General features: G+C 42.6%; 1 protein-coding gene across 2 annotated transcripts in view; it reads right to left on the minus strand.

Moving 5' to 3' along the window:
- Positions 1–19,507, minus strand: part of LOC126545554 (uncharacterized) — a 143,932-nt gene that overhangs the window by 79,795 nt on the left and 44,630 nt on the right. For both annotated transcript variants that reach the window (XM_050193472.3, XM_050193471.3), the window contains exons 9-10: positions 15,946–16,016; positions 6,273–6,546 (exon numbers count right to left, since the gene is read on the minus strand). In XM_050193472.3, the coding sequence (XP_050049429.1) occupies positions 6,273–6,546; positions 15,946–16,016 (345 nt within the window). The remainder of the gene's footprint in view (positions 1–6,272; positions 6,547–15,945; positions 16,017–19,507) is intronic.

Here is a 19,507-nt window from a genome sequence, read left to right on the forward strand (position 1 = left end):
CTATTTGTTATATTTATGCACAACAGTAAGAAAATATGTTCAAACTCAAGGTCAGAATATACAATAATGCCAGTACTAATCAGGTTATTTCGTCCAGAATTCAGAATTCCTATCCGCAGGGATACTTGAGGGGTTTGCGTCCCAAAGAAGCACTTGGACTACGAGAGGCGCTTTGGATTGATTTCGACCACTTAGGGTTCTTTAAGGTGCACCTAAATCAAAGTACACCAGCATTTTTGCATTTCACTCCTTCGAAATGCTGCTGCAGTGGCCAGGAATCAAACGTATGACCTTACGCTCAGTGGCAGAAGCCATAGCCACTGCACAACCGCAGCGGGCCTTGTAAAGCACACAATCTTTGTTGTTTTTGTCAAGTTGCAGGAAAGACATGCATGCAGGCCCACACCACCATTACATTCAATTGTGATGTGCCATGTACACGGAAACAGTTGCCGACCGATCTTTCTAATGCCAGATTTTACAGACCTGCACGATTATTATGACTTCAACCTGGTACCGCCACCTAGTTGACAGAATGAATGTATAATGCATATGGCATCTTGCTTCATATTTTGGGCCGATCCAATTACACAATGTCAAAAACACGGCAGCCACGAACAAAGTTGCCAAAATTCAGGATGTCACCTATGCCTTTACTTTTATTGTTAAGGAGGTTCCTCAGCTCTTTTTTACATCTTTACAATTTACATCTTTTTTATGACATACATCTCATATGCGTGAAAGTGCATTCATTCTACTTTTTGTTTATGTATTACATAAAATATTAAGTGCGCCAGTTCTTTCAGAAAAAAAGATCTGGTGTAACCTACAAAAAAACACCCATTTTCCCCATGGTAGGGAAAGAGTTAACTTGAACAAGTATTCCAGTTCGAATTATCGAGATTAAACGGTATCGGCAAATTTTCACTCTCGACACTCGACCAGGGAACATCTAAGCAGGCAAGTACAAGGCCTGAGTAGTGACAAGACAATGCTTGTAGGTTGCCTTTTTCACGTCAGTATTCAGCTATACTAAAAGTTTTGTGCCAAAGTCCACAGCATACTGGGTGCGTGAGGTATTTGGGGACATGATCAGCTCTGTATTCCGCCTGACCTTCCATGACGTAACTGCACCGTTCTAATCCGTCTATGGCTAGGAGTAGCATTTTCAAATGCGTACTCCTTTCTCATAGGAATGGCCAACAGCCCACTTTGTGACTTCTGCGGGTGCAATGAAACAATCGCGCACCTTCTTTGTGAGTGCCCTTGTTTCAACCCGCAAAGAGCAGTCCTCTCAGGCACCCTAATCAAACTGGACAAGCGCCCAAGGACAGCAAACAACATCCTTGGAAACTGGCCTACGTGAACGTCAGCGTGATCCGCTATGAAGGCGCTGCTGCGGTACTTAAAAGACACAGGACTTTCTGACAAATTGTGACTGTACACTGTGTGACATAGGATTGTACGGTGACACTGTGTAACACTAGGAACGCCTTTGCAGGCGGCGTGACAGTGCCCACAGAAACAGTTCGTGTGTGTCATGTGTACGTGTGTGTGTGCAAATTTTTTTTTTCATAATAAATTTTAATCCTTTTCTCTCTCTCCCCTATTACATCCCATTGCCCCTCCCCCAGTACAGGGTAGCCAACCAGAGATAATCTCTGGTTAACCTCCCTGTCTTTCCTTTGCCTTTCTCTCTCTCTCTCTCTCTGGGGATTGATGATGACTTCAGAAATAGCAACAATACTTCAAACAAGGTTAGAAATACAGAAGAAGCTCGCTCATATGCTTTTGAAAAAAATATGTGAGAAAGAACATACTACGGTAATCGGGACAATGTACAAACCAAAGTCAGTGAAAAATATTGGTTGATCCCTCTTTCATAGGAATTATTCATAACACGAAAGTGAAACGTGTCTTCATAGAAGCAGTTGCAGGTTTGTTGGACGTTAAGAAATACAAGACCATAATTTTGCAGCATCAATTGCTATTGGGTAGGAATGTTTTGGTCCTGCATGGAAATGTCTTCGGCAATCCAGTAACTCGTGGTGTGCTCAGCCTCACAAATGCGAGACACACACATCGTAGTGTACACACATCGTAGTGTGCACCCAGCACACACGAATGCATTGTGCTTTCTACTGATGCATCTTGCACTGGTCCAACACTGTCAGTTTCATGACATTCACCCGTCGACGTCACTGCCTTTCTGCAGCATTTAATGTAACAGCATTGTTATTTGGCACTATTGCAAGTGAAGCAGTAGACGGCGTCTAAACACTGCTACTGCGCATTTAAACTGCAGTCCGGAGGCAACCAGGCGTCATAAGCTAATCCGACAAGTAAGAGAACCCATGTGGCAAAAGTGCGTAGTTACCGCAGGCTGCCAAAGCACAAGAAGGGGTGGGAGTGCCCAAAGTCATTTTGGAGCAATTTTTTTAGCAAGTAAAATTGCATTTTGAAACATTTAGGAGCAGACTAAATTTCATTTTGGAACAATTTGGAGCAGATAAAATTTCATTTTGAAGCACTTTGGAAAAGGCCAATCTGAATTTTGGTGCAATGATGAAATATGGAATATGGCAGCATACTTCGAAACCACGACGAAACAGAATAAACCAACACAAGCACTGTACTGCAACTGTCTTAAGCAACATCTTAAGCTGAATTTTGGTGCAACAATGAAATATGGAATATGGCAGCACACTTCGAAACCACGATGAAACAGAATAAACCAACACGAGCACTGTATTGCAACTGTCTTAAGCAACATCTTAAGCTGAATTTTGAAGCAGATTACCCTGATACTGAAACCGCCTAAGTTTATGCAAATTTTGGTTACAGTGCCTGTCAACTTTTCAATTAGTGATAGCAATCACAAGAACCTACATTCTGTAATAGTGAGTGACATTCGGAAAAGTAGCCCAAGGCATATTTTTATAAATACATTTTTTTTGTTTATGTATCGACAGTGTGGGTGAAGTGCCTGGAAATGTGCCTCACCAACAGACCATACAGAGGATCCAGAGTCATGAACAACTGTGGTTTATTATTGTGATAGCAACTATATGGACACTCCAGGCACATTTATCCAGGCGTCGTCGGTATGGGAGCTGGAACATCACGCTGTTGCCGCATATGAAACAACGTGCCATCAATGTGATGTTCTGTATAAAGTTCGAGGTTGATAACATCATTGCTGTGCGCCATATGCTGCATGTGCAAGTGAAAACATGCGAAGGTGGGCCGACAATGGCGGCTCAATCTCGTGCGAGCAAGCGACGAAAGCCGGGAGAAAGCGCACCATCTTCCACCATGCGCAAGGCACCGGGGGGGGGTTCTACTCCGCCGGCTGCTGCGTATGGTGCGGCCGCATGGGCCCTATCTTGAAAGCAATCTGTGATGCAGATAGTGCATGCGCTGAGTGCCGATAGCTTCGTGTGCGCTGTGTTTTCGCCATTTAGTTCACATTAAAGCAAGAGGCAACACGAAAATCAATTTGCCCGCTGCTGCTGTCGCGCTTTTTCGATCCAACGTTTTGACAGCGAGTGTGTGTGGTGATCAAGTGAGATGTGTTCACACTTGTTTGTGCACACGTGACACCATGCTTGTTAATTTAGTTAGTAAGCGAATGATTATAACTTTCTACGACCGATAAAACTAGTATCCTTATTTCGTACAGATGTCTACTAATTTGCTATCGCAATTGATGTTTCACCTTTTGGTCGAAACTACGACTTCTTTAAAGCCATTTTTACATAATAGACCAGGGCGATGCCAAAGCACCTAATGCTTAGCTTTCTGGTATAACATAAAACTATTCCCATCTGTTTTCATTCCCAATCCACCACTAGGCCTTCGTGATTGGTCAAAATGGCTCAGGCCTCGCCCATATTGGCATAAAAACAGATTGGAATAGTTTTACATTGTACCGGCCCTGGGAACAGAGACGCCCACCCGCTGAACTGACTGCCGCATGCGCCTCCCTAATATCTAGTTCGTTCGCAGTGCCCTCAGTCTACTTGTCGTTGTTTGGCACCTCAGCTAGGGAACATCATGCCGCTCGGCTCGCTCAACCGTATTCGAACACAATCTAAATACAGCCGCCCTGCCTGTTCCAACTGCAGCGATGTCAGCTGGGAGTGGCCGCCTGTGTGCCGGCCATTTGCCGGAAGCGCCGTAAAGCCCAGTGTTATAAGGCAACAATTACGAGAAACTGTGAGGGAGGAGCCAACGCGCGGTGTGCAGAATGTGAACGACTGCACTCTTTTTCAGAGGACAAATGTGCTCACTGTTCGCCGCCACTGCCGGAGCACACATACCGAAGCCGTTCTGGTGCAGCGTGGTGCAGTTTCGGTCAATTTTCTGGGCTTGGCACAGTTTGGTGCAGGAATTTGCGTTTGTATCAAAATGGCGCAATTGGCGCAGGAGTCCCACCCCTGCACAAAGTTGGCACCATCTCACGGGGGTGCTAAAAATATAGCATGCTCTTTTGTTGAGGTAATTTCCATCAAACAGGGACATGAGAGAAATTCTTGGTAAAGCCCAGTATAGAACACTTTCATTCAAACACAAATGCTGGCATCTTGCAGTGAAACAATTTGCGTTGTGGAAATAATTGCAGCACAAGACGTCGATACTCGCTAAGCTGGTGAGGCCCAAGCGACTTGAGAAGCACATTGTCGTTTCCCTATTTCACAGGGTTTTAAGATGGTGGTGGGAAACCAAAACAAAATCAAGCTGGTTGGCGACGCCGAAATACAGTGCATGCAATGCAACCAGAGCAAAACACAGCGCTCACTTTGTGCCGCATTTGAGTTATTGCCCATTAAAAGCATGCCGTATGCTTCCAACAGCAGTACACCCCATACGCTGTGAAACAGATAGGTGAAGATGCTTATCACAATGCAGTTGGTGGCGATAGCTAAGAATGCAGCATGCAATGACTTGGAGGAGATTTGCTGGTACAGGAAAAGAAACTAAGTGCGCACCAGCATTCTCAGGCGAGACAGGTGGGTGAGTGTAGCAGGGAAGCTGCTATGGTGGGCGGCTACTGTTCTCGACAGTCTGTGCCTCATGCCTTTTCTTGTTCACATGGGATCTAGTAGCCGGAAAACGTATCATATGATCGCGGTTTGGCGACCTACTAAATGTTGGTGCTGAAAGATCGCGTTTTCGAGGAACGTATGAATCAGTAAAAAATAAGCGTAACTGTATGGGGTCATTTTTTTCGTTATCAATAGCGAACGTTAGAGTTGGGAAATCGTTCAAATGGGATCATATAAACGAGGTTCTACTGTATTCATTTCAATTTTTTTACATTGTTTTCTTTGCCGCTACTTCTCAAGTCTGTTCAATAAAACCATCTTCAGCCTCAATAATTGACTGTATTGGAATTTCATAGCCACTGTATGCTCAGATAAGTGCTGATGATGTCAGCCACAGCTTCCGCAATAAGAGCCTTTGGTGAGTTAACATTGAGTGGCTATCTGTTAGTCTTCTTCTCAGTGGCAACTCCCGTAAATAGCAGCAGAGCAGGTTTAAATATTGGGAACTACGACATTGCATTGAGAGTGACGCAGCCACACAGGTTCGTAGCCAGTCACTCTTGGGTCATGCAGGCCCTATAGACGAAGCAAATCCATTACGTAGGGCTAATGCTAAAGTAGTGATGGACAGAAAGCCCTAGTGTTGGCTCTGCCACCTAAAGTGGCTCAGCAATGGCCATCATTAGCTTTCCAGGTTCTCACTCATGATGGCCTCCCATTTGCTGAAAAAACTTAATTGCATGAATGGCGTTTTATTGCTAGCAGTGCTTATTTCCCTTTGTCACAGATAAGCATTGGTTATGAGATCTTGTCTCAGGCCGAAAACAAAGGATTTCACCACACTGAAGGAGGTGGTGATCTCGCAAGTCGCTATGATCAGTCGCTATGAAACCACAGGACTGCCTGTGTTTTCATCTCCCATGTCACATTGGAAGCAGCTGCTCTAGAATGAATGTGTTAGATAGGGAACAGAGGAGCTGGTGAAAACGAAGTTAAATGCCTCGATATATAGAATTAAAATGTTTAACGTTTATGGCAATCCAAAGCTGTGTCCTCAATTATCTCACATACTCAGTACTTCAGAATTAGTGTAATGTCACATGCTAATGCAGGTGTTTCAAAATGCAATTTTAAAACTCTTTTTTAACATGATGCATAGTAATGTAACAGTTCTGGAAATTAAGTGTAAGTACTCAATTAGGTCTAGAAATGAAGCAGACTCGCCTTTTTAGGAAAACTCGCTTCGGTTGGCTGGCCATTTGGCCCGGGACCACATGTATCTCCCCCTTGACCCCAAGCAGTTCCAGTCAGTGGTGACGATGTTGGCAAGTGCAGCGTAGATGGTGGCTCCCCAGCTGCCGATACAGATGGCCGGATGTCCACAAATGGACACACCATGCCAGAGGCTGCTGCCAGGCAGCATTGCCGCTGTTCTAGCAAGGCAGTACAACCCTCCTGAGGCAGTTCACCAGCCAAGAGACTTCGGCAGCAGTGTCCACTTGATGAAAAAGAACAGACATTGTACGACTCCTGGGCACCACTAATAGAATTACCATTTCTTGGCAATAAGTGAGCAAGATGCAACTACACGCTCACAATAAGACTGTATAATTAATTGCAGTAAAACAGTGGTGATAAGGGGAAAGAGAACTTGTCTTTCATCCAAGACTTGTGTTTTGCATGCAGGAATGTTAAAGGGACACTAAAGGGAAAAATGATTTCTTCTGCATCAGTAAATTACCGTTCTACAACACCAAAAACACCACTCTTACAACAATAAGACGTTTGGTAAGCCAGAAAAAGCGGCAGAACGAAATACGGGTGGCGACGCCTACTTGAGTTCCCGCACCTGGGGGCTGTGACGTCATGGATTTTGATGGCATCTTCTAGGGCCTACTAATTATAAATAGCGGTACACATTGACTACATTGTGTTCTAAAGGAACCAAATAATAAACATGGCAAATTTCGGGAACCTTTATTCAGCCAACGCGGCCCAAATGCGAAAACATACTTTGGAATCCCTGACGTCACGCTGACGTACCGGCGCTGGAGTTTCGGCGCGAAATTCAAATACTGATACTTTGACCTTCATTTTCTCATCGAATAATCAAACTATTTTCTTGAAATGACTGCCTGCAGGGTTCTCAAACAATTCTCCATTAGTCTAAACTGATTTATTGTTTCCCTTTAGTGTCCCTTTAAGTACGTAACTGTGGCAGTCATGCTCATCCAGGCTGTACTGGGCACATGATGTTCCTGTTGACAGTCACCATGATGTGTGAACACATGCACATGCAAAATCACCAATTGGTTCTTATGGTATATTCAACTGGTCATTTCAGAGCACCCTGGCAGTGCTTTAAACATTGTGCAAGACAGCAAAGAAACTTTATTGAGAGCATCAATTGGATCAAATGCCAATAATGAAGCATGATTAATGCTATTTCACCCATTTATTTCCATAGTATAATTTTCAAGCTGGCTTGAATGTTTTTAGCAGCACTACTAGAGTGCTCTGAGACAAACAGTGGAACATGCCATTAATATGTGAAGAGAGATCTCTTGTTTTACAAGCTAAGGCTGCTAATGACTTTTGTAGAAAAGCAGATACAATTACTTAAGAGAGTGTAAACAGCACTACTTTCAGCTCAAATTTGATTCAAACAGTAATGTAAAATAAAAAATTTTTGACATGATGAAACATAGTACTGATTTATTGCATTTTGCTTAAAGGCTACATCTTGGGTATGAGATATGCTGCAGTGGAGAACTCCAGATTGGCCACTTCATATTCATTCAATATGCTTCCCTTGAGCAGTACTAGTGCACAATGAAACAAAGTGGAAGGTAAAAGTATTTTGTAGTACACCTCGGAGATATTTCGAAACTGGTGCTAGACTCAGAATTTATGCTAACTTAACACTAATTCAATACTGTCTGAACAAACTTTTTGTGCGCTAACAAACAGGTACGAAGAATAGAAGAAACACAAGGACGAGCTCTCTTGTTTTACAAGCTAAGGCTGCTAATGACCTTTGTAGAAAAGCAGATACAATTACTTAAGAGAGTGTAAACAGCACTACTTTCAGCTCAAATTTGATTCAAACAGTAGTGTCAAATAAAACATTTTTGACATGATGAAATATAGTACTGATTTATTGCATTTTGCTTAAAGGCTACATCTTGGGTATGAGATATGCTGCAGTGGAGAGCTCCAGATTGGCCACTTCATATTCGTTCAATATGCTTCCCTTGAGCAGTACTAGTGCACAATGAAACAAAGTGGAAGGTAAAAGTATTTTGTAGTACACCTCGCAGATATCTCGAAACTGGTGCTAGACTCAGGATTTATGCTAACTGAACACAAATTCAATACTGTCTGAAAAAACTTTTTGTGCGCAAACAAACAGGGACGAAGAATAGAAGAAACACAAGGACGAGCTCTCTTGTTTTACAAGCTAAGGCTGCTAATGACCTTTGTAGAAAAGCAGATACAATTACTTAAGAGAGTGTAAACAGCACTACTTTCAGCTCAAATTTGATTCAAACAGTAGTATCAAATAAAAAATTTTTGACATGATGAAATATAGTACTGATTTATTGCATTTTGCTTAAAGGCTACATCTTGGGTATGAGATATGCTGCAGTGGAGAGCTCCAGATTGGCCACTTCATATTCGTTCAATATGCTTCCCTTGAGCAGTACTAGTGCACAATGAAACAAAGTGGAAGGTAAAAGTATTTTGTAGTACACCTCGGAGATATCTCGAAACTGGTGCTAGACTCAGGATTTATGCTAACTGAACACAAATTCAATACTGTCTGAAAAAACTTTTTGTGCGCAAACAAACAGGGATGAAGAATAGAAGAAACACAAGGACGAGCGCTTTCCTTGTGTTTCTTATATTCTTCGTCCCTGTTTGCGCACAAAAAGTTTTAAGATGAATCTGTTCCAACTAGGCCGACTCGCAGTTATGCTCAGTTTCAGTTCAATACTGTCTGGTTTCAATTTCACAAGTTCAGCATGTGCCCTAAAGGGTCACTAAAAAGAAATAGTAAATCCAATTTGTAGTGTTGTGCAAATATTCGGATTTTCAAATAGTAGTTTCGAATATTACACTATTCGATATTCACTTTGAGAGCAGCTGTAATATTCGTGCTTTTCGAAGTGTTCGCAAACGCACGGTCATGGGTTTGTTTACTGTCTAATACAGTATACGACCCATTTTCCGGACGGCCGATAATTCAAACGCCTTCGCAGCGCCATGGTACTCCATAGAGTGTATAAGAATGTCTTAAATTTCAAACGCAAAAACCCGTCGCAGTCCGATCTTCTGGACTTTTTGCCATGACCGCAGGTCCGAAATGGCATTGATCGAAGCCACCCCCGCCACCATTTTGATTACTGTGCTGCCTCGAACAGGCGTTCTTACACGCAGATGCACTGGCAGCCATAGCCACCACCGCACTGTGGCAACGCTAGGCCTAGCTACATCGGCTTTCGTTGCCAAGCTTCTTGCTGTACGGTGCCATGTTTTTCATTAAAACAATTTGCCGCTGTTAGCAATGGCGCTGAATCCGCCTTTATAATAAAGTCCCTTGATTATTTAAAAGTACCGCCACTCTATGAACTCTGCCGCTGCGCAACTTCTTCGCCCCTTGTGCGCACCCCCCCCTCCCCTCGGGGAGCAGTCTTGCGCCCGTTTTTCTGCACGACGATTGGTCTTCCTGCCATTGCCCTTGGAAACGCACGGATCTTGCGTTTTGCTTGTTTTTTTTTTTCCATTCGCGCCATTTTTTTCCTCAGCTCGGATGGCTCAGCGCTTTGGCTCGCCGTAGCAAACGTTGTACGCCGTGTTTCCTGCTATCTGTGCTAGCACTTTGCCATGCTGTTGTGCTGCAGCAAGAAGCCTGAAGATGGTTATGTGGTTTTTATGATACCACAAGAAAAGCATGACGACTTGTGCAGGAAGCAGTGGCTGCATAACACTGGCCGAAAGAACTTCGTTCCGACAAAGAACATTGTTGTTTCCAAGGTGAGGAGTCTTTCTTATTGCTTGTATGAAAGCAACCCCTAATGCTGCATTTTTAAAATTCTTCCGGCCTGCACACCAGTGTTTTTGCTGTGGCAATTTGTACGCTGCATAATAATGGGGTTGTGCTCAGTATGCTTGATATTCTGCTGGAACTCTATCACCTTGCACATCGCCAACTGTTGTTATTCAGTCGGAAATGCAGCACTATAGATTCTGCTTCCCGCTGTGAACATTTATGGGCGAAGATACAGCCTCTCGATCGCACTTTTTGCTATTATTTTCAGATTACATCGATGTGTGCACGAGTCATGCAATGAATACAGGCCCTAAAAAAATTAGTGGCAAGTATACTCGTGGTATTGCAGTAGTTGGTGAGCACTAGCTAGTCCACATTGTTTTTCGTTTTGTTTTTTGTTTTAAGGCGAAAGCCTTTAGATCTGTTTCAAGGTCACATTGTGAAGAGGAAATAGCATGTGGCCCAGAAAGGCCAGAAGCAACTCAAAGCATGTCCAGCCGTGTGTATGAGATTAATGATTAGCCAATTAATCATTCATTAGTAAATTAAGGTGGATTAGGCAGTATTAAGGTTGATTAGGGTGTGTTGAGGTGGATTAGGGTGTATTAAGGTGGACTAATGTGCATGAAGAAGGATTAAGGTGTATTAAGGAGGATTCGGGTGGATGAACGAAGATTACAGTGGATTAAGGTCGATTAGGGTGGATTAAGGCAAATTAGCGTTAGCAAAGGAGTATTAACAACTATTCAAGTGGAACAAGGATTAAGACATATTAAGGAGGATTACGGCCGATTAGGGTGGATGAAGGAAGATTAAGGTGGATTAGGGTTAGTGAAGGAGTATTAAGTTAAGACCAATTCGCGTAGATTAAGGAGGATAATGGTGGATTAAGGTGTATAAAGGAGGATTAAGGTCATGAACAAGGATTAGGACGTATTAAGAAAGATTAAGGTAGATTAAGATCAATTCGGGTGGATTAAGGTGGGTCAAAGTCAATTAGGATGGATTAAGATGAATTAGGGTTAGTGAAAGAGTATTCAGAACTATTCGGGTGGCTTAAAAGGGTTATGGTAGATTAAGGCGTATAAAGGAGGATTAAGGTCATGAACAAGGATTACGGCATATTAAGGAGGATTAGGGTGAATCAGGGTTGATCAAGGAGGATTAAGACCTATTAGGGTGTATTAAGGAAGATGAAGGTAGATTAGGGTTGATGGAGATAGATTAAGGTGAAGTACAGTAGGCTTGACAAGGCTTTCGCATTCGCGTCTTTCAGGTGATACCTAAAACACTTGCATTTTTTTTTTGCTTTGAACTGCACTTTCACGCACGCATGAGTGGGCGGCAATTATTATTTGGCTTTCTCAGGGATACAGGCAATGTGCAGGGGGTTTTCACATGATCGCGCACGCTTGCTGTTGATATCGACATCTCGGCGGAGGCCAGGAATCTTCGCTTTAATAGCGAATGTTTTAAAACCACATTCCTGCGATTTTGTGCTGTGGGGAAATTTTTTCCATTGATTTAAAACGAGCTGAAATCATTGCATCAATGCACTTTGATTACGAAGGTTGAGCAATAAATCATGATTGTGGTCATGATGTACCAATGCTGAGAATATTAAATTAAATTATGGGGTTTTACGTGCCAAAAAATCTCCGATTATGAGGCACGCCGTAGTGAAGGACTCCGGAAATTTCGACCACCTGGGGTTCTTTAACGTGCACCTAAATCTAAGTACACGGGTGTTTTCGCATTTCGCCCCCATCGAAATGTGAATGCCGAGAATATTCTGCAGGCAATTATGTTTAGCACTGCAACATATTTCACCCTAATCAACCTTCATCCTCATTCATCGACCTTAATCCTCCTGAATCCACCACAATCCTCCTTAATGCACCTTAACCCTTTGCGGTCCGAAACTTTTACCCACTTTCCGGCTGTCCCGGTCCGAAACTATTTTGCCAGTTTCTGGCGCCGAGAAGAAACACAAACTGTGGAAGAAAAACTCACAGGATACTTATTTTTTCTCTTGAATTCTGCAGGCAACTCCTTTACCGATATTTGAGCAGCATGTGATACCACTCGAAACATTCTCCTGGGTGCAGGCCAGGGTTGTTATTGCAGGTTTTGCAGAAAAACACAGTTTCCCTCCTGCCTCCTTCTGGTTTTCGATCCCTACTAACAGCACAGTCCTTGCTGGTTCGGCCTGGGAGCTTGTAAATGAAAAGGCTCCTCTCATCTAGCCTTTCCTCGCACTCCTTCTGTGCAGACGGGCCCCGCTTTTTGGCTCTAGCCCTCACGTCACCCACCAGCTGTTGGATGAGGTTGCAGCGGTACTGCAGGTGTTGCTGTTTTTTCTCGCTATGATTCTGCAGCTGTGTGCGCCTCAAAATAAAACGATTGACAATGGAAACCTCTAGAAGCCAGAAAAAAGCTTTCGCCGCCATATTGTGCTGTTTCCATCGCAATCATCTTCATCCCTCGCTTCTGGCACGTAATTCTCTTCCTCACTGAAGTCATCATCACTTTCACTAAATGCACCACCATAAAACACACGCGGTGAAAACGTGGCCATGCTTCTCGGCGAACCACATGCACATGCGATTCCGCGCACTAGCGAGAACGCTCTGCAATCCAGAAGCCGTGCAGAACATTGTGCTGCACCGTAGTGCAAAAGAAGTAAACTTTAACAAACAAAGTTCACTTATCCCTCAAGAGAGCGCGCATCATGTATACAAAGAATGCGCGCGAATCGCAGGGAGAAAAACCGCGAAATTTAATCCCCGAACAGCTTTGTCGGGCGTTGCCTGACAGTGGACCACTATGACTGTGTTGCGTTGTTGTGTTGCAGAGCAAATCCACCCTAATCCCCTTTCATCGACCTTAATACACCTTAATCCATCTTAATACAATCACTAATCAATCATTAATTAACACTGATAATCAGTAATCATCTCTTATATATGGTTGGACATGCTTTGGTTCGCTTCCGGCGTTCCTTGGGTCACGTGATATTTTCTATATCTCACAACACAACCTTGAAACTGAGATCTAAGGCTTTCGTTTAATAAGCCACACACAGAGGGATGTTCCAGAAGAAATACTAGATCAGATGCAAAAAGCAATGCATGTCATCATGTGCCATAAAAATTGTGTAGAGTATAGAACTCGCCTCAAAGCTTCTTTTACATCAGTATACCACGTTCGTACAGCTTTACGAAAAAAACCAACCTCCTCATAACGATGCCTTCAGCATTATCAACGCTGTTATCAGCATTTCTCAAAAATTTCAACACCACTGGGGCGTGAAACTGCCCCAAAATAATGCGCCTTCATAGAATGCTGCGGCCCATCCACGAGAGCCCAGGACAAAAAGCATGCCGCGCGCAGCTGGCGGGCGATGAGAATCGAGGAGGAAAGCGCCGCGGGGAGGAGAGTGTCGCTACTTTCAAATTATCAAGGGGCTTTACTTTATTATCTTCACCAATGGCTTTGAAGCTCGGAAAACACGACGCGTTGCATAAACCGGTTCCCGTAAGTCAGCTTCGCCTCAATACAGTAACGTTACGCGGTGAAGCATACGCGCAGTATTGCGGTGAAGCATACCAAGAATGGGAAGAGCCAACTGTTGTGGGACACAGTATGTATTCCTTAATTATACACGCGTGCATCCGCCGCCTTCTGTCACAGTAGGAGCAAATATGCCTAATAAGTGTACTCACAGGCCTTCAGAGCTATTTCAGAAATGCCTGTGGTGATTTGAGCCCTTGAGGGCAGTAAAAGGCACGCATTCGTTTTTTCGAACTACCCGACTTTTTGGACGTTATCGTGGCCCCAGGGAGTTCGAAAAATCAGACGTTGACTGTAATCAGTAAGGCATGATTTTAAAATAAATATAGACTCGCACGTTCGGCAAAACTGCATATTATGATGGGAGCTTGCAAATATATTAATTGTAATCATTTCATCAACTTTGTTAAACAATGGGCCAAAGAAACCGAGCAACGAGCTCCAGATATGCTGTTATATGGCGGCAACATCTTTGCCAGTCTTGGCACCCTGGTTGCCTGCACCCTTTTCTCACCACCACCATGCCATGTCCAGACACTACATTAGAAAAACAAGTTTCGGATAAAAATAAACACATTTAAAAATTTCTCATAACCTTCATAATTCCTTAGAAACTTCTTGTGAGAGAACTCAAACACCGTTTCAAACCATTTAAACTCTAATATTTTGAAAGGAAGTGGTGAGTGAATGACGTCAATATTGTCAAAATAGTGGAAGCTCGGCTGGTCGGCAAGATGGACTCTAACGACAGTGTGAAAAATCCAGTTCGAAAGTATTCCTCAAGCTTCTCTCTAAAAACGAAGCCCGGTGTTTCAATAAATAAGTCATACTCATACACTATACATAAGTATTTCAATAAATAAGTCATACTTGAATTAATTGTCTCATTCTCACAAATTAGTCCACTTAATAATTGCATATATCAAATAATTACCTTGCTAGCCACTTTGTGGCCAAGGCTTTTGAGTGGCAACTATTCGATATTCAATTCGGAAATATTCAGCCAAGATTGCTATTCACTTCGAACTCAAAATCCACTATTCACACAACCCTAGTAATTTAGCCTGGAAAGGCATTCTGTGAGTGAGCTGTACAGAGCAATAGAAACAGAAGACAAAGGTCAAAAAAGATGAAGCACTGACTTCGAGCAAGATTCTATGCAGCAAAGTGCGAATGCATATACAGACTAGCACAGCTGCGCATGAGCAGTGCCAGCCACCTCAGACACACAGCAAATGCAAACAAACAAAATGTAAAGCTACATGTGGCAATGAGAACTACGCATTTCCAAGCTTTTTATGTATTACTGCTCTGATGAATGTACATGGCTCTATGCACGGCTAAATAAAAAACGAGCTCCTTCTCCGACAACTCAAAGGTGCACTAACACATGTGTCACCCAGCCTGGCCATTTATGCTGCTTCTAAAATCTCTAGTTGTTAGCATTTATAAACTATATTAAACTCTGGAGTTTTGCATGATCGCATTATGAAGCATGCTGTAGTGGGGGACTCTGGATTAATCTTGACCACTTGGGGTTCTTAACATTCATCTAAAGCACGGTACACAAGCATTTTTGCATTCTGTCCCCATCGAAATGCAGCTGCCAAGATAGAACGCACTTCAAACTCAGCAGTGCAATGCCATAGCAATTGGCCTACCACAGTGCGTTAGTAGCTTACCTGTTGCTCTTGCCTATGACACTGCAGTGGTCAAACACCAAACTGCAATCAATCTTGTTGGAAGTCAGCACTTAGTCTTGTCCTTCCTCATCTTTTGTTTGCGCCATTCTATTCAGTATAGACTACCAACATGCCCATTCGTATATTGTGAGAGTTTATTTTCATTCATTTGCAAAAAGAGCTGATTACTACTGACGAAATTAAAGGCGAACTTTGTTTTCTTGATTTACCATACAATATTGACGAATCGATGCCAAGACCTCAGCACTGGTATATAAGTGACATGTCACAGGTTTCATAGTATTCTCATATCTTGGCCATTTCGGCACAAGAAAAAGTTATTGAAACTTGCTAGTGTAGTCCACCTTCATTGTTAATTAACTACCGGCACCAAAACCTCAGCACGGTACACTAGTGTGATGTCACCCCGAGACATGCCAGTTGACAGTATTGAGCGTGCAGCGAGACACTGCTTCCCCATCCCGTTTTCTGTATGCTTTGAACTACAGTGATAAACTTCGGTGAAAACAACTCACAAACAGAACAAGATTACTTTCCAACATCACAATATCACACACAGCCTACTTACACATTCTTGGCTATAACATCTGGATCAATTGATTTCCAGCTGGGAGGCATCCACTGGGCTGGTAACACTTGCTGTAAGAATTCGAATAACAAAGCAAGAACGCATTGAAAAAGAAACTCCAGCTCATATTCGCAATGCAAAAATCATGCCCATGAGCTTAGGCCAACTCGCACAAATCGCTATTCTTATCTGAAATTTTTCTTACGAACAATTCTAGCGTAAAAGCTTTTTGTGAATGCAGGCCCAGGGCTTGTATTCAAGAATGGGTATATAAGTGCATCCTACAGCCTAGCCTCATGGCTCCTCATACTCCTCTTTTTCTTCCCTGTAGAGAAGAGTAGCAGGCTAAAGAACTCTTTACGTTTCCTCAATAAATTCTCCTCTCTCTCTTACTAAAGCTCCACTTCACATAGATTCCAGTATTGGTGTTACAGAGAATTTGGCGCTAGCTACAGCTGGATCTAGCATTGTGGAGGCATGCCGGCAATTGCTCTGCCCGAGCACCTCCTTTTACCATGTGGGGATAAACGTGCATATAAATAAGCACTTCATTGCAGCATACAGTTCAATGTGTCCAATGAGGCTATTAACTGCATTACATGATTGGTAAAGTTTAGCATTATACAGTTAAACCTCGATATAACAAACTTCAATACAAGAAAATTTTCGCTATAACGAAGTAGTTAACGTTTCATAACCTCTTGTCCATAGAACACCATGTATTTAGAACCTCAATATAACGAGTGTGTTTGTATACGATTTAAATATACTAAAATTTCATTTCCACTGCAAAGGAATGCCAAGACAATAAATGGAAACTTCCGCGGACGCAGGTGGTCAAACGATTGAATTACAAGTGGCTGCTTGCAAATGCACCTACCAAATCATGTGCGGCGAGCGATCGCCAAAGTGAAGCCGCATCATGTTCCATATAAAGTCCAAATGCGATAGGGTCCTATCGCACCCTGCGCACTTCGTGCTTTAGGTGCGAGTGAAAGTGTGCAACGGTGACACAACAAAGATGGCGGCTTCACGAGTGCCGCATTCCCGCGTGAGCAAAGGGAAAGAGGGGGAGGCGAGTAAGCTCGCGGTAATGCGATCAAGCGTGCGTGAGGGGTGAGGGAGGGGGCTGGCTGCAGTGTGCATGGCTGTAAGCGCGGCCGAGCGCATGCACACCCTGTTTTAGAGGTAATCTGCTGCGTGTGCAAAGAGCAGGCGTGCCAAGATGGCGTGGCATCACATAAGCTGTCTTCCTATGCTTTAGTATTGAAGGTTGTTTCATCTCGAGTTTTGGCGACCCGTTAGAGCGAGAGACAGACGAAGCATTTCCTCCCCGCTGCCGGCGCTTTTCATGATTGCATCGTCCCAGTGTGGGCGACGCTATCAGCCACGGGGGCGGAGTTCACTCAAAAATGTGGCTGATTTACTTATTTCGTACCACCGATGTGAAGATACCGTTGACGTGGCATGAAACCGTATCATTCGTCGCCGATTCCCAAATTCATCAAAATGAATTTTCTTATTCAAATTTGCTTTCTTAGATTGCCAGATAATTAGAAAATTCTGCGACCCCTTTCCGAAAAAAAAAAAAAGATTGGCAACTATACTTATTTACATAAAAGGTTGAATTTCAATACAACGTAATTTCGGTATAACTAAGCAAATTGCCAATTTTACCTACTTTGTTATATCGAGGTTTAACTGCACATGCTAAATGATGGCTCTGCAAAATTCTTTTGTTACTAATTACGTGCGGCCTGAAGAATGACACGCATATTCCATGCAGCTAGCTGCAGCGTCAGGCTCTTTTAATAGAATAAATTTATGCTAATTTCCTGTAATTATTTTTCGTTTGTGTAAATGAACTTGGAACAGAATTGGACTTGGGTAAATGACCAAAACATCATTTTATTTTTATTTTGACCTTTTTCAGTGCCCTGCTTCATCTTTAACTTAAACAGATTCAAACCAGTGTGGATAGTTATTTTTCTACTTCGGAGTTGAACTGTAACTGAGCTGTTTTCGCTCGCCCGTAATGAAAACCAGAAAAAAAAAAAGTTTCAGGTTGGCACTCTACTTCTAGTACGAGCCAGACTGCTGTATGACAAGGAAGAATTTTATGTGTGTATTTTTTGTGCAAGCCATTCTCAGTCTTTGTCAAAATGGAGATCGGCGAACAGACAGAACAAAGGATCAATATCAAATTTATCATGGGGTTGTGCAAGAATGGTGCAGAAATTTATTAAATGTCGCAAAAGGCCTATGAAAAGGATTCACTGTATTCAAGAGAGTCATGAAAGATGTGAAGATCCCAAAGGACGATATAAATTACGACGCTCCTCAGTCTTGTGCAAAGATGAAGATAGTGATCATGTGTGTCCTCTTGAGCTCAGTGACCGTCGAGTGACTGCTAGAACAATATTGGAAGCACTTGGTTTGGGAAAGTCATCCGTTCACTAGATTTTACTGAAAATTTGGAAAATAAAAAGGTTTGCAAAAGGATCATGCCAAAACTGCTGACTCCTGAGCAAAACTTGTGATGAAAAGAATGTTGCATTGATTGAAAAACTTCAGACGACAATGACAAATTCTTGCACAGGGTTGTCACTGGTGATAAACACGGATTTATGAATAAGATGTTGAACCGAAGTCGCAGTGCAAGGATTGTAAAAAGCTGGATGAGCCAAGGACAGAAAGAAAAAGTGTGGAAAAACAAAGCAAAAATCAAAAATTGTTTTTTGACAGCCATGAAATCATGAACCATGAATTTGTATCTGAAGGACAAACTGTCAATGCAGCTTTCTAAGTGGAAGTCCTGCAGTGTCTGAAAGATTGTACGCGTCATGTGCCACCAAATTTGTCAAAAAAAGGGGCGCTGGCTTCTGCACCATGATAATGCGCCTACATACTCTGCATTACCGCGCATGAGTTTTTGGCACACAATTTTATCACTGTGCTGGAAAACTCTTAACTCGCCAGGTTTAGTTCCATGCAACATTGTTTTTTTGTTCCTCTAATGCAAACTGGTGCTCCTGGGATGACATTTCGAGCATGTGACAATTCAAAAGGAAATGACAACGCTGCTAAAGCACAGAGAGGACTTTCAAGGGTGCTTCCAACAATGGAAGAAGAGGTGGAACAAGTGTATTGTGTCTAATGAGGAGTATATTGAAGGGAACCACACTGATGTATCTGAAAGTTTGTGAAATGAAGTTTTTTAATTGTACTGCAAACATTTCAGGACAGACCTTGTTTGTATGTCACCTGATGTGAAGGTTGAGCACATTCATCTGCCCTTCTTTCTACTAATGTACTCTCTCCAGTGCAGTTCATATGGTAGCTGATAATACAGGACACCTCTATGATTCAATAACTAAAACCTTGACACCACCTTCCATGTCTAAATGTGGCCTCTACTTCGAAATCAACAAAACATTGTAATAGTTTTGTTCGTTATTAATGCCAAAGCAAATTGAAGGTGTTACAAAAATAAACAAGGTTACTTGACTTCAAGACATGTGAAACATCTGTTAACATACCATAGTTAAACAAAAATGACAAT

Source organism: Dermacentor andersoni, chromosome 1, assembly GCF_023375885.2.
Source record: "Dermacentor andersoni chromosome 1, qqDerAnde1_hic_scaffold, whole genome shotgun sequence".
Taxonomy (NCBI): domain Eukaryota; kingdom Metazoa; phylum Arthropoda; class Arachnida; order Ixodida; family Ixodidae; genus Dermacentor; species Dermacentor andersoni.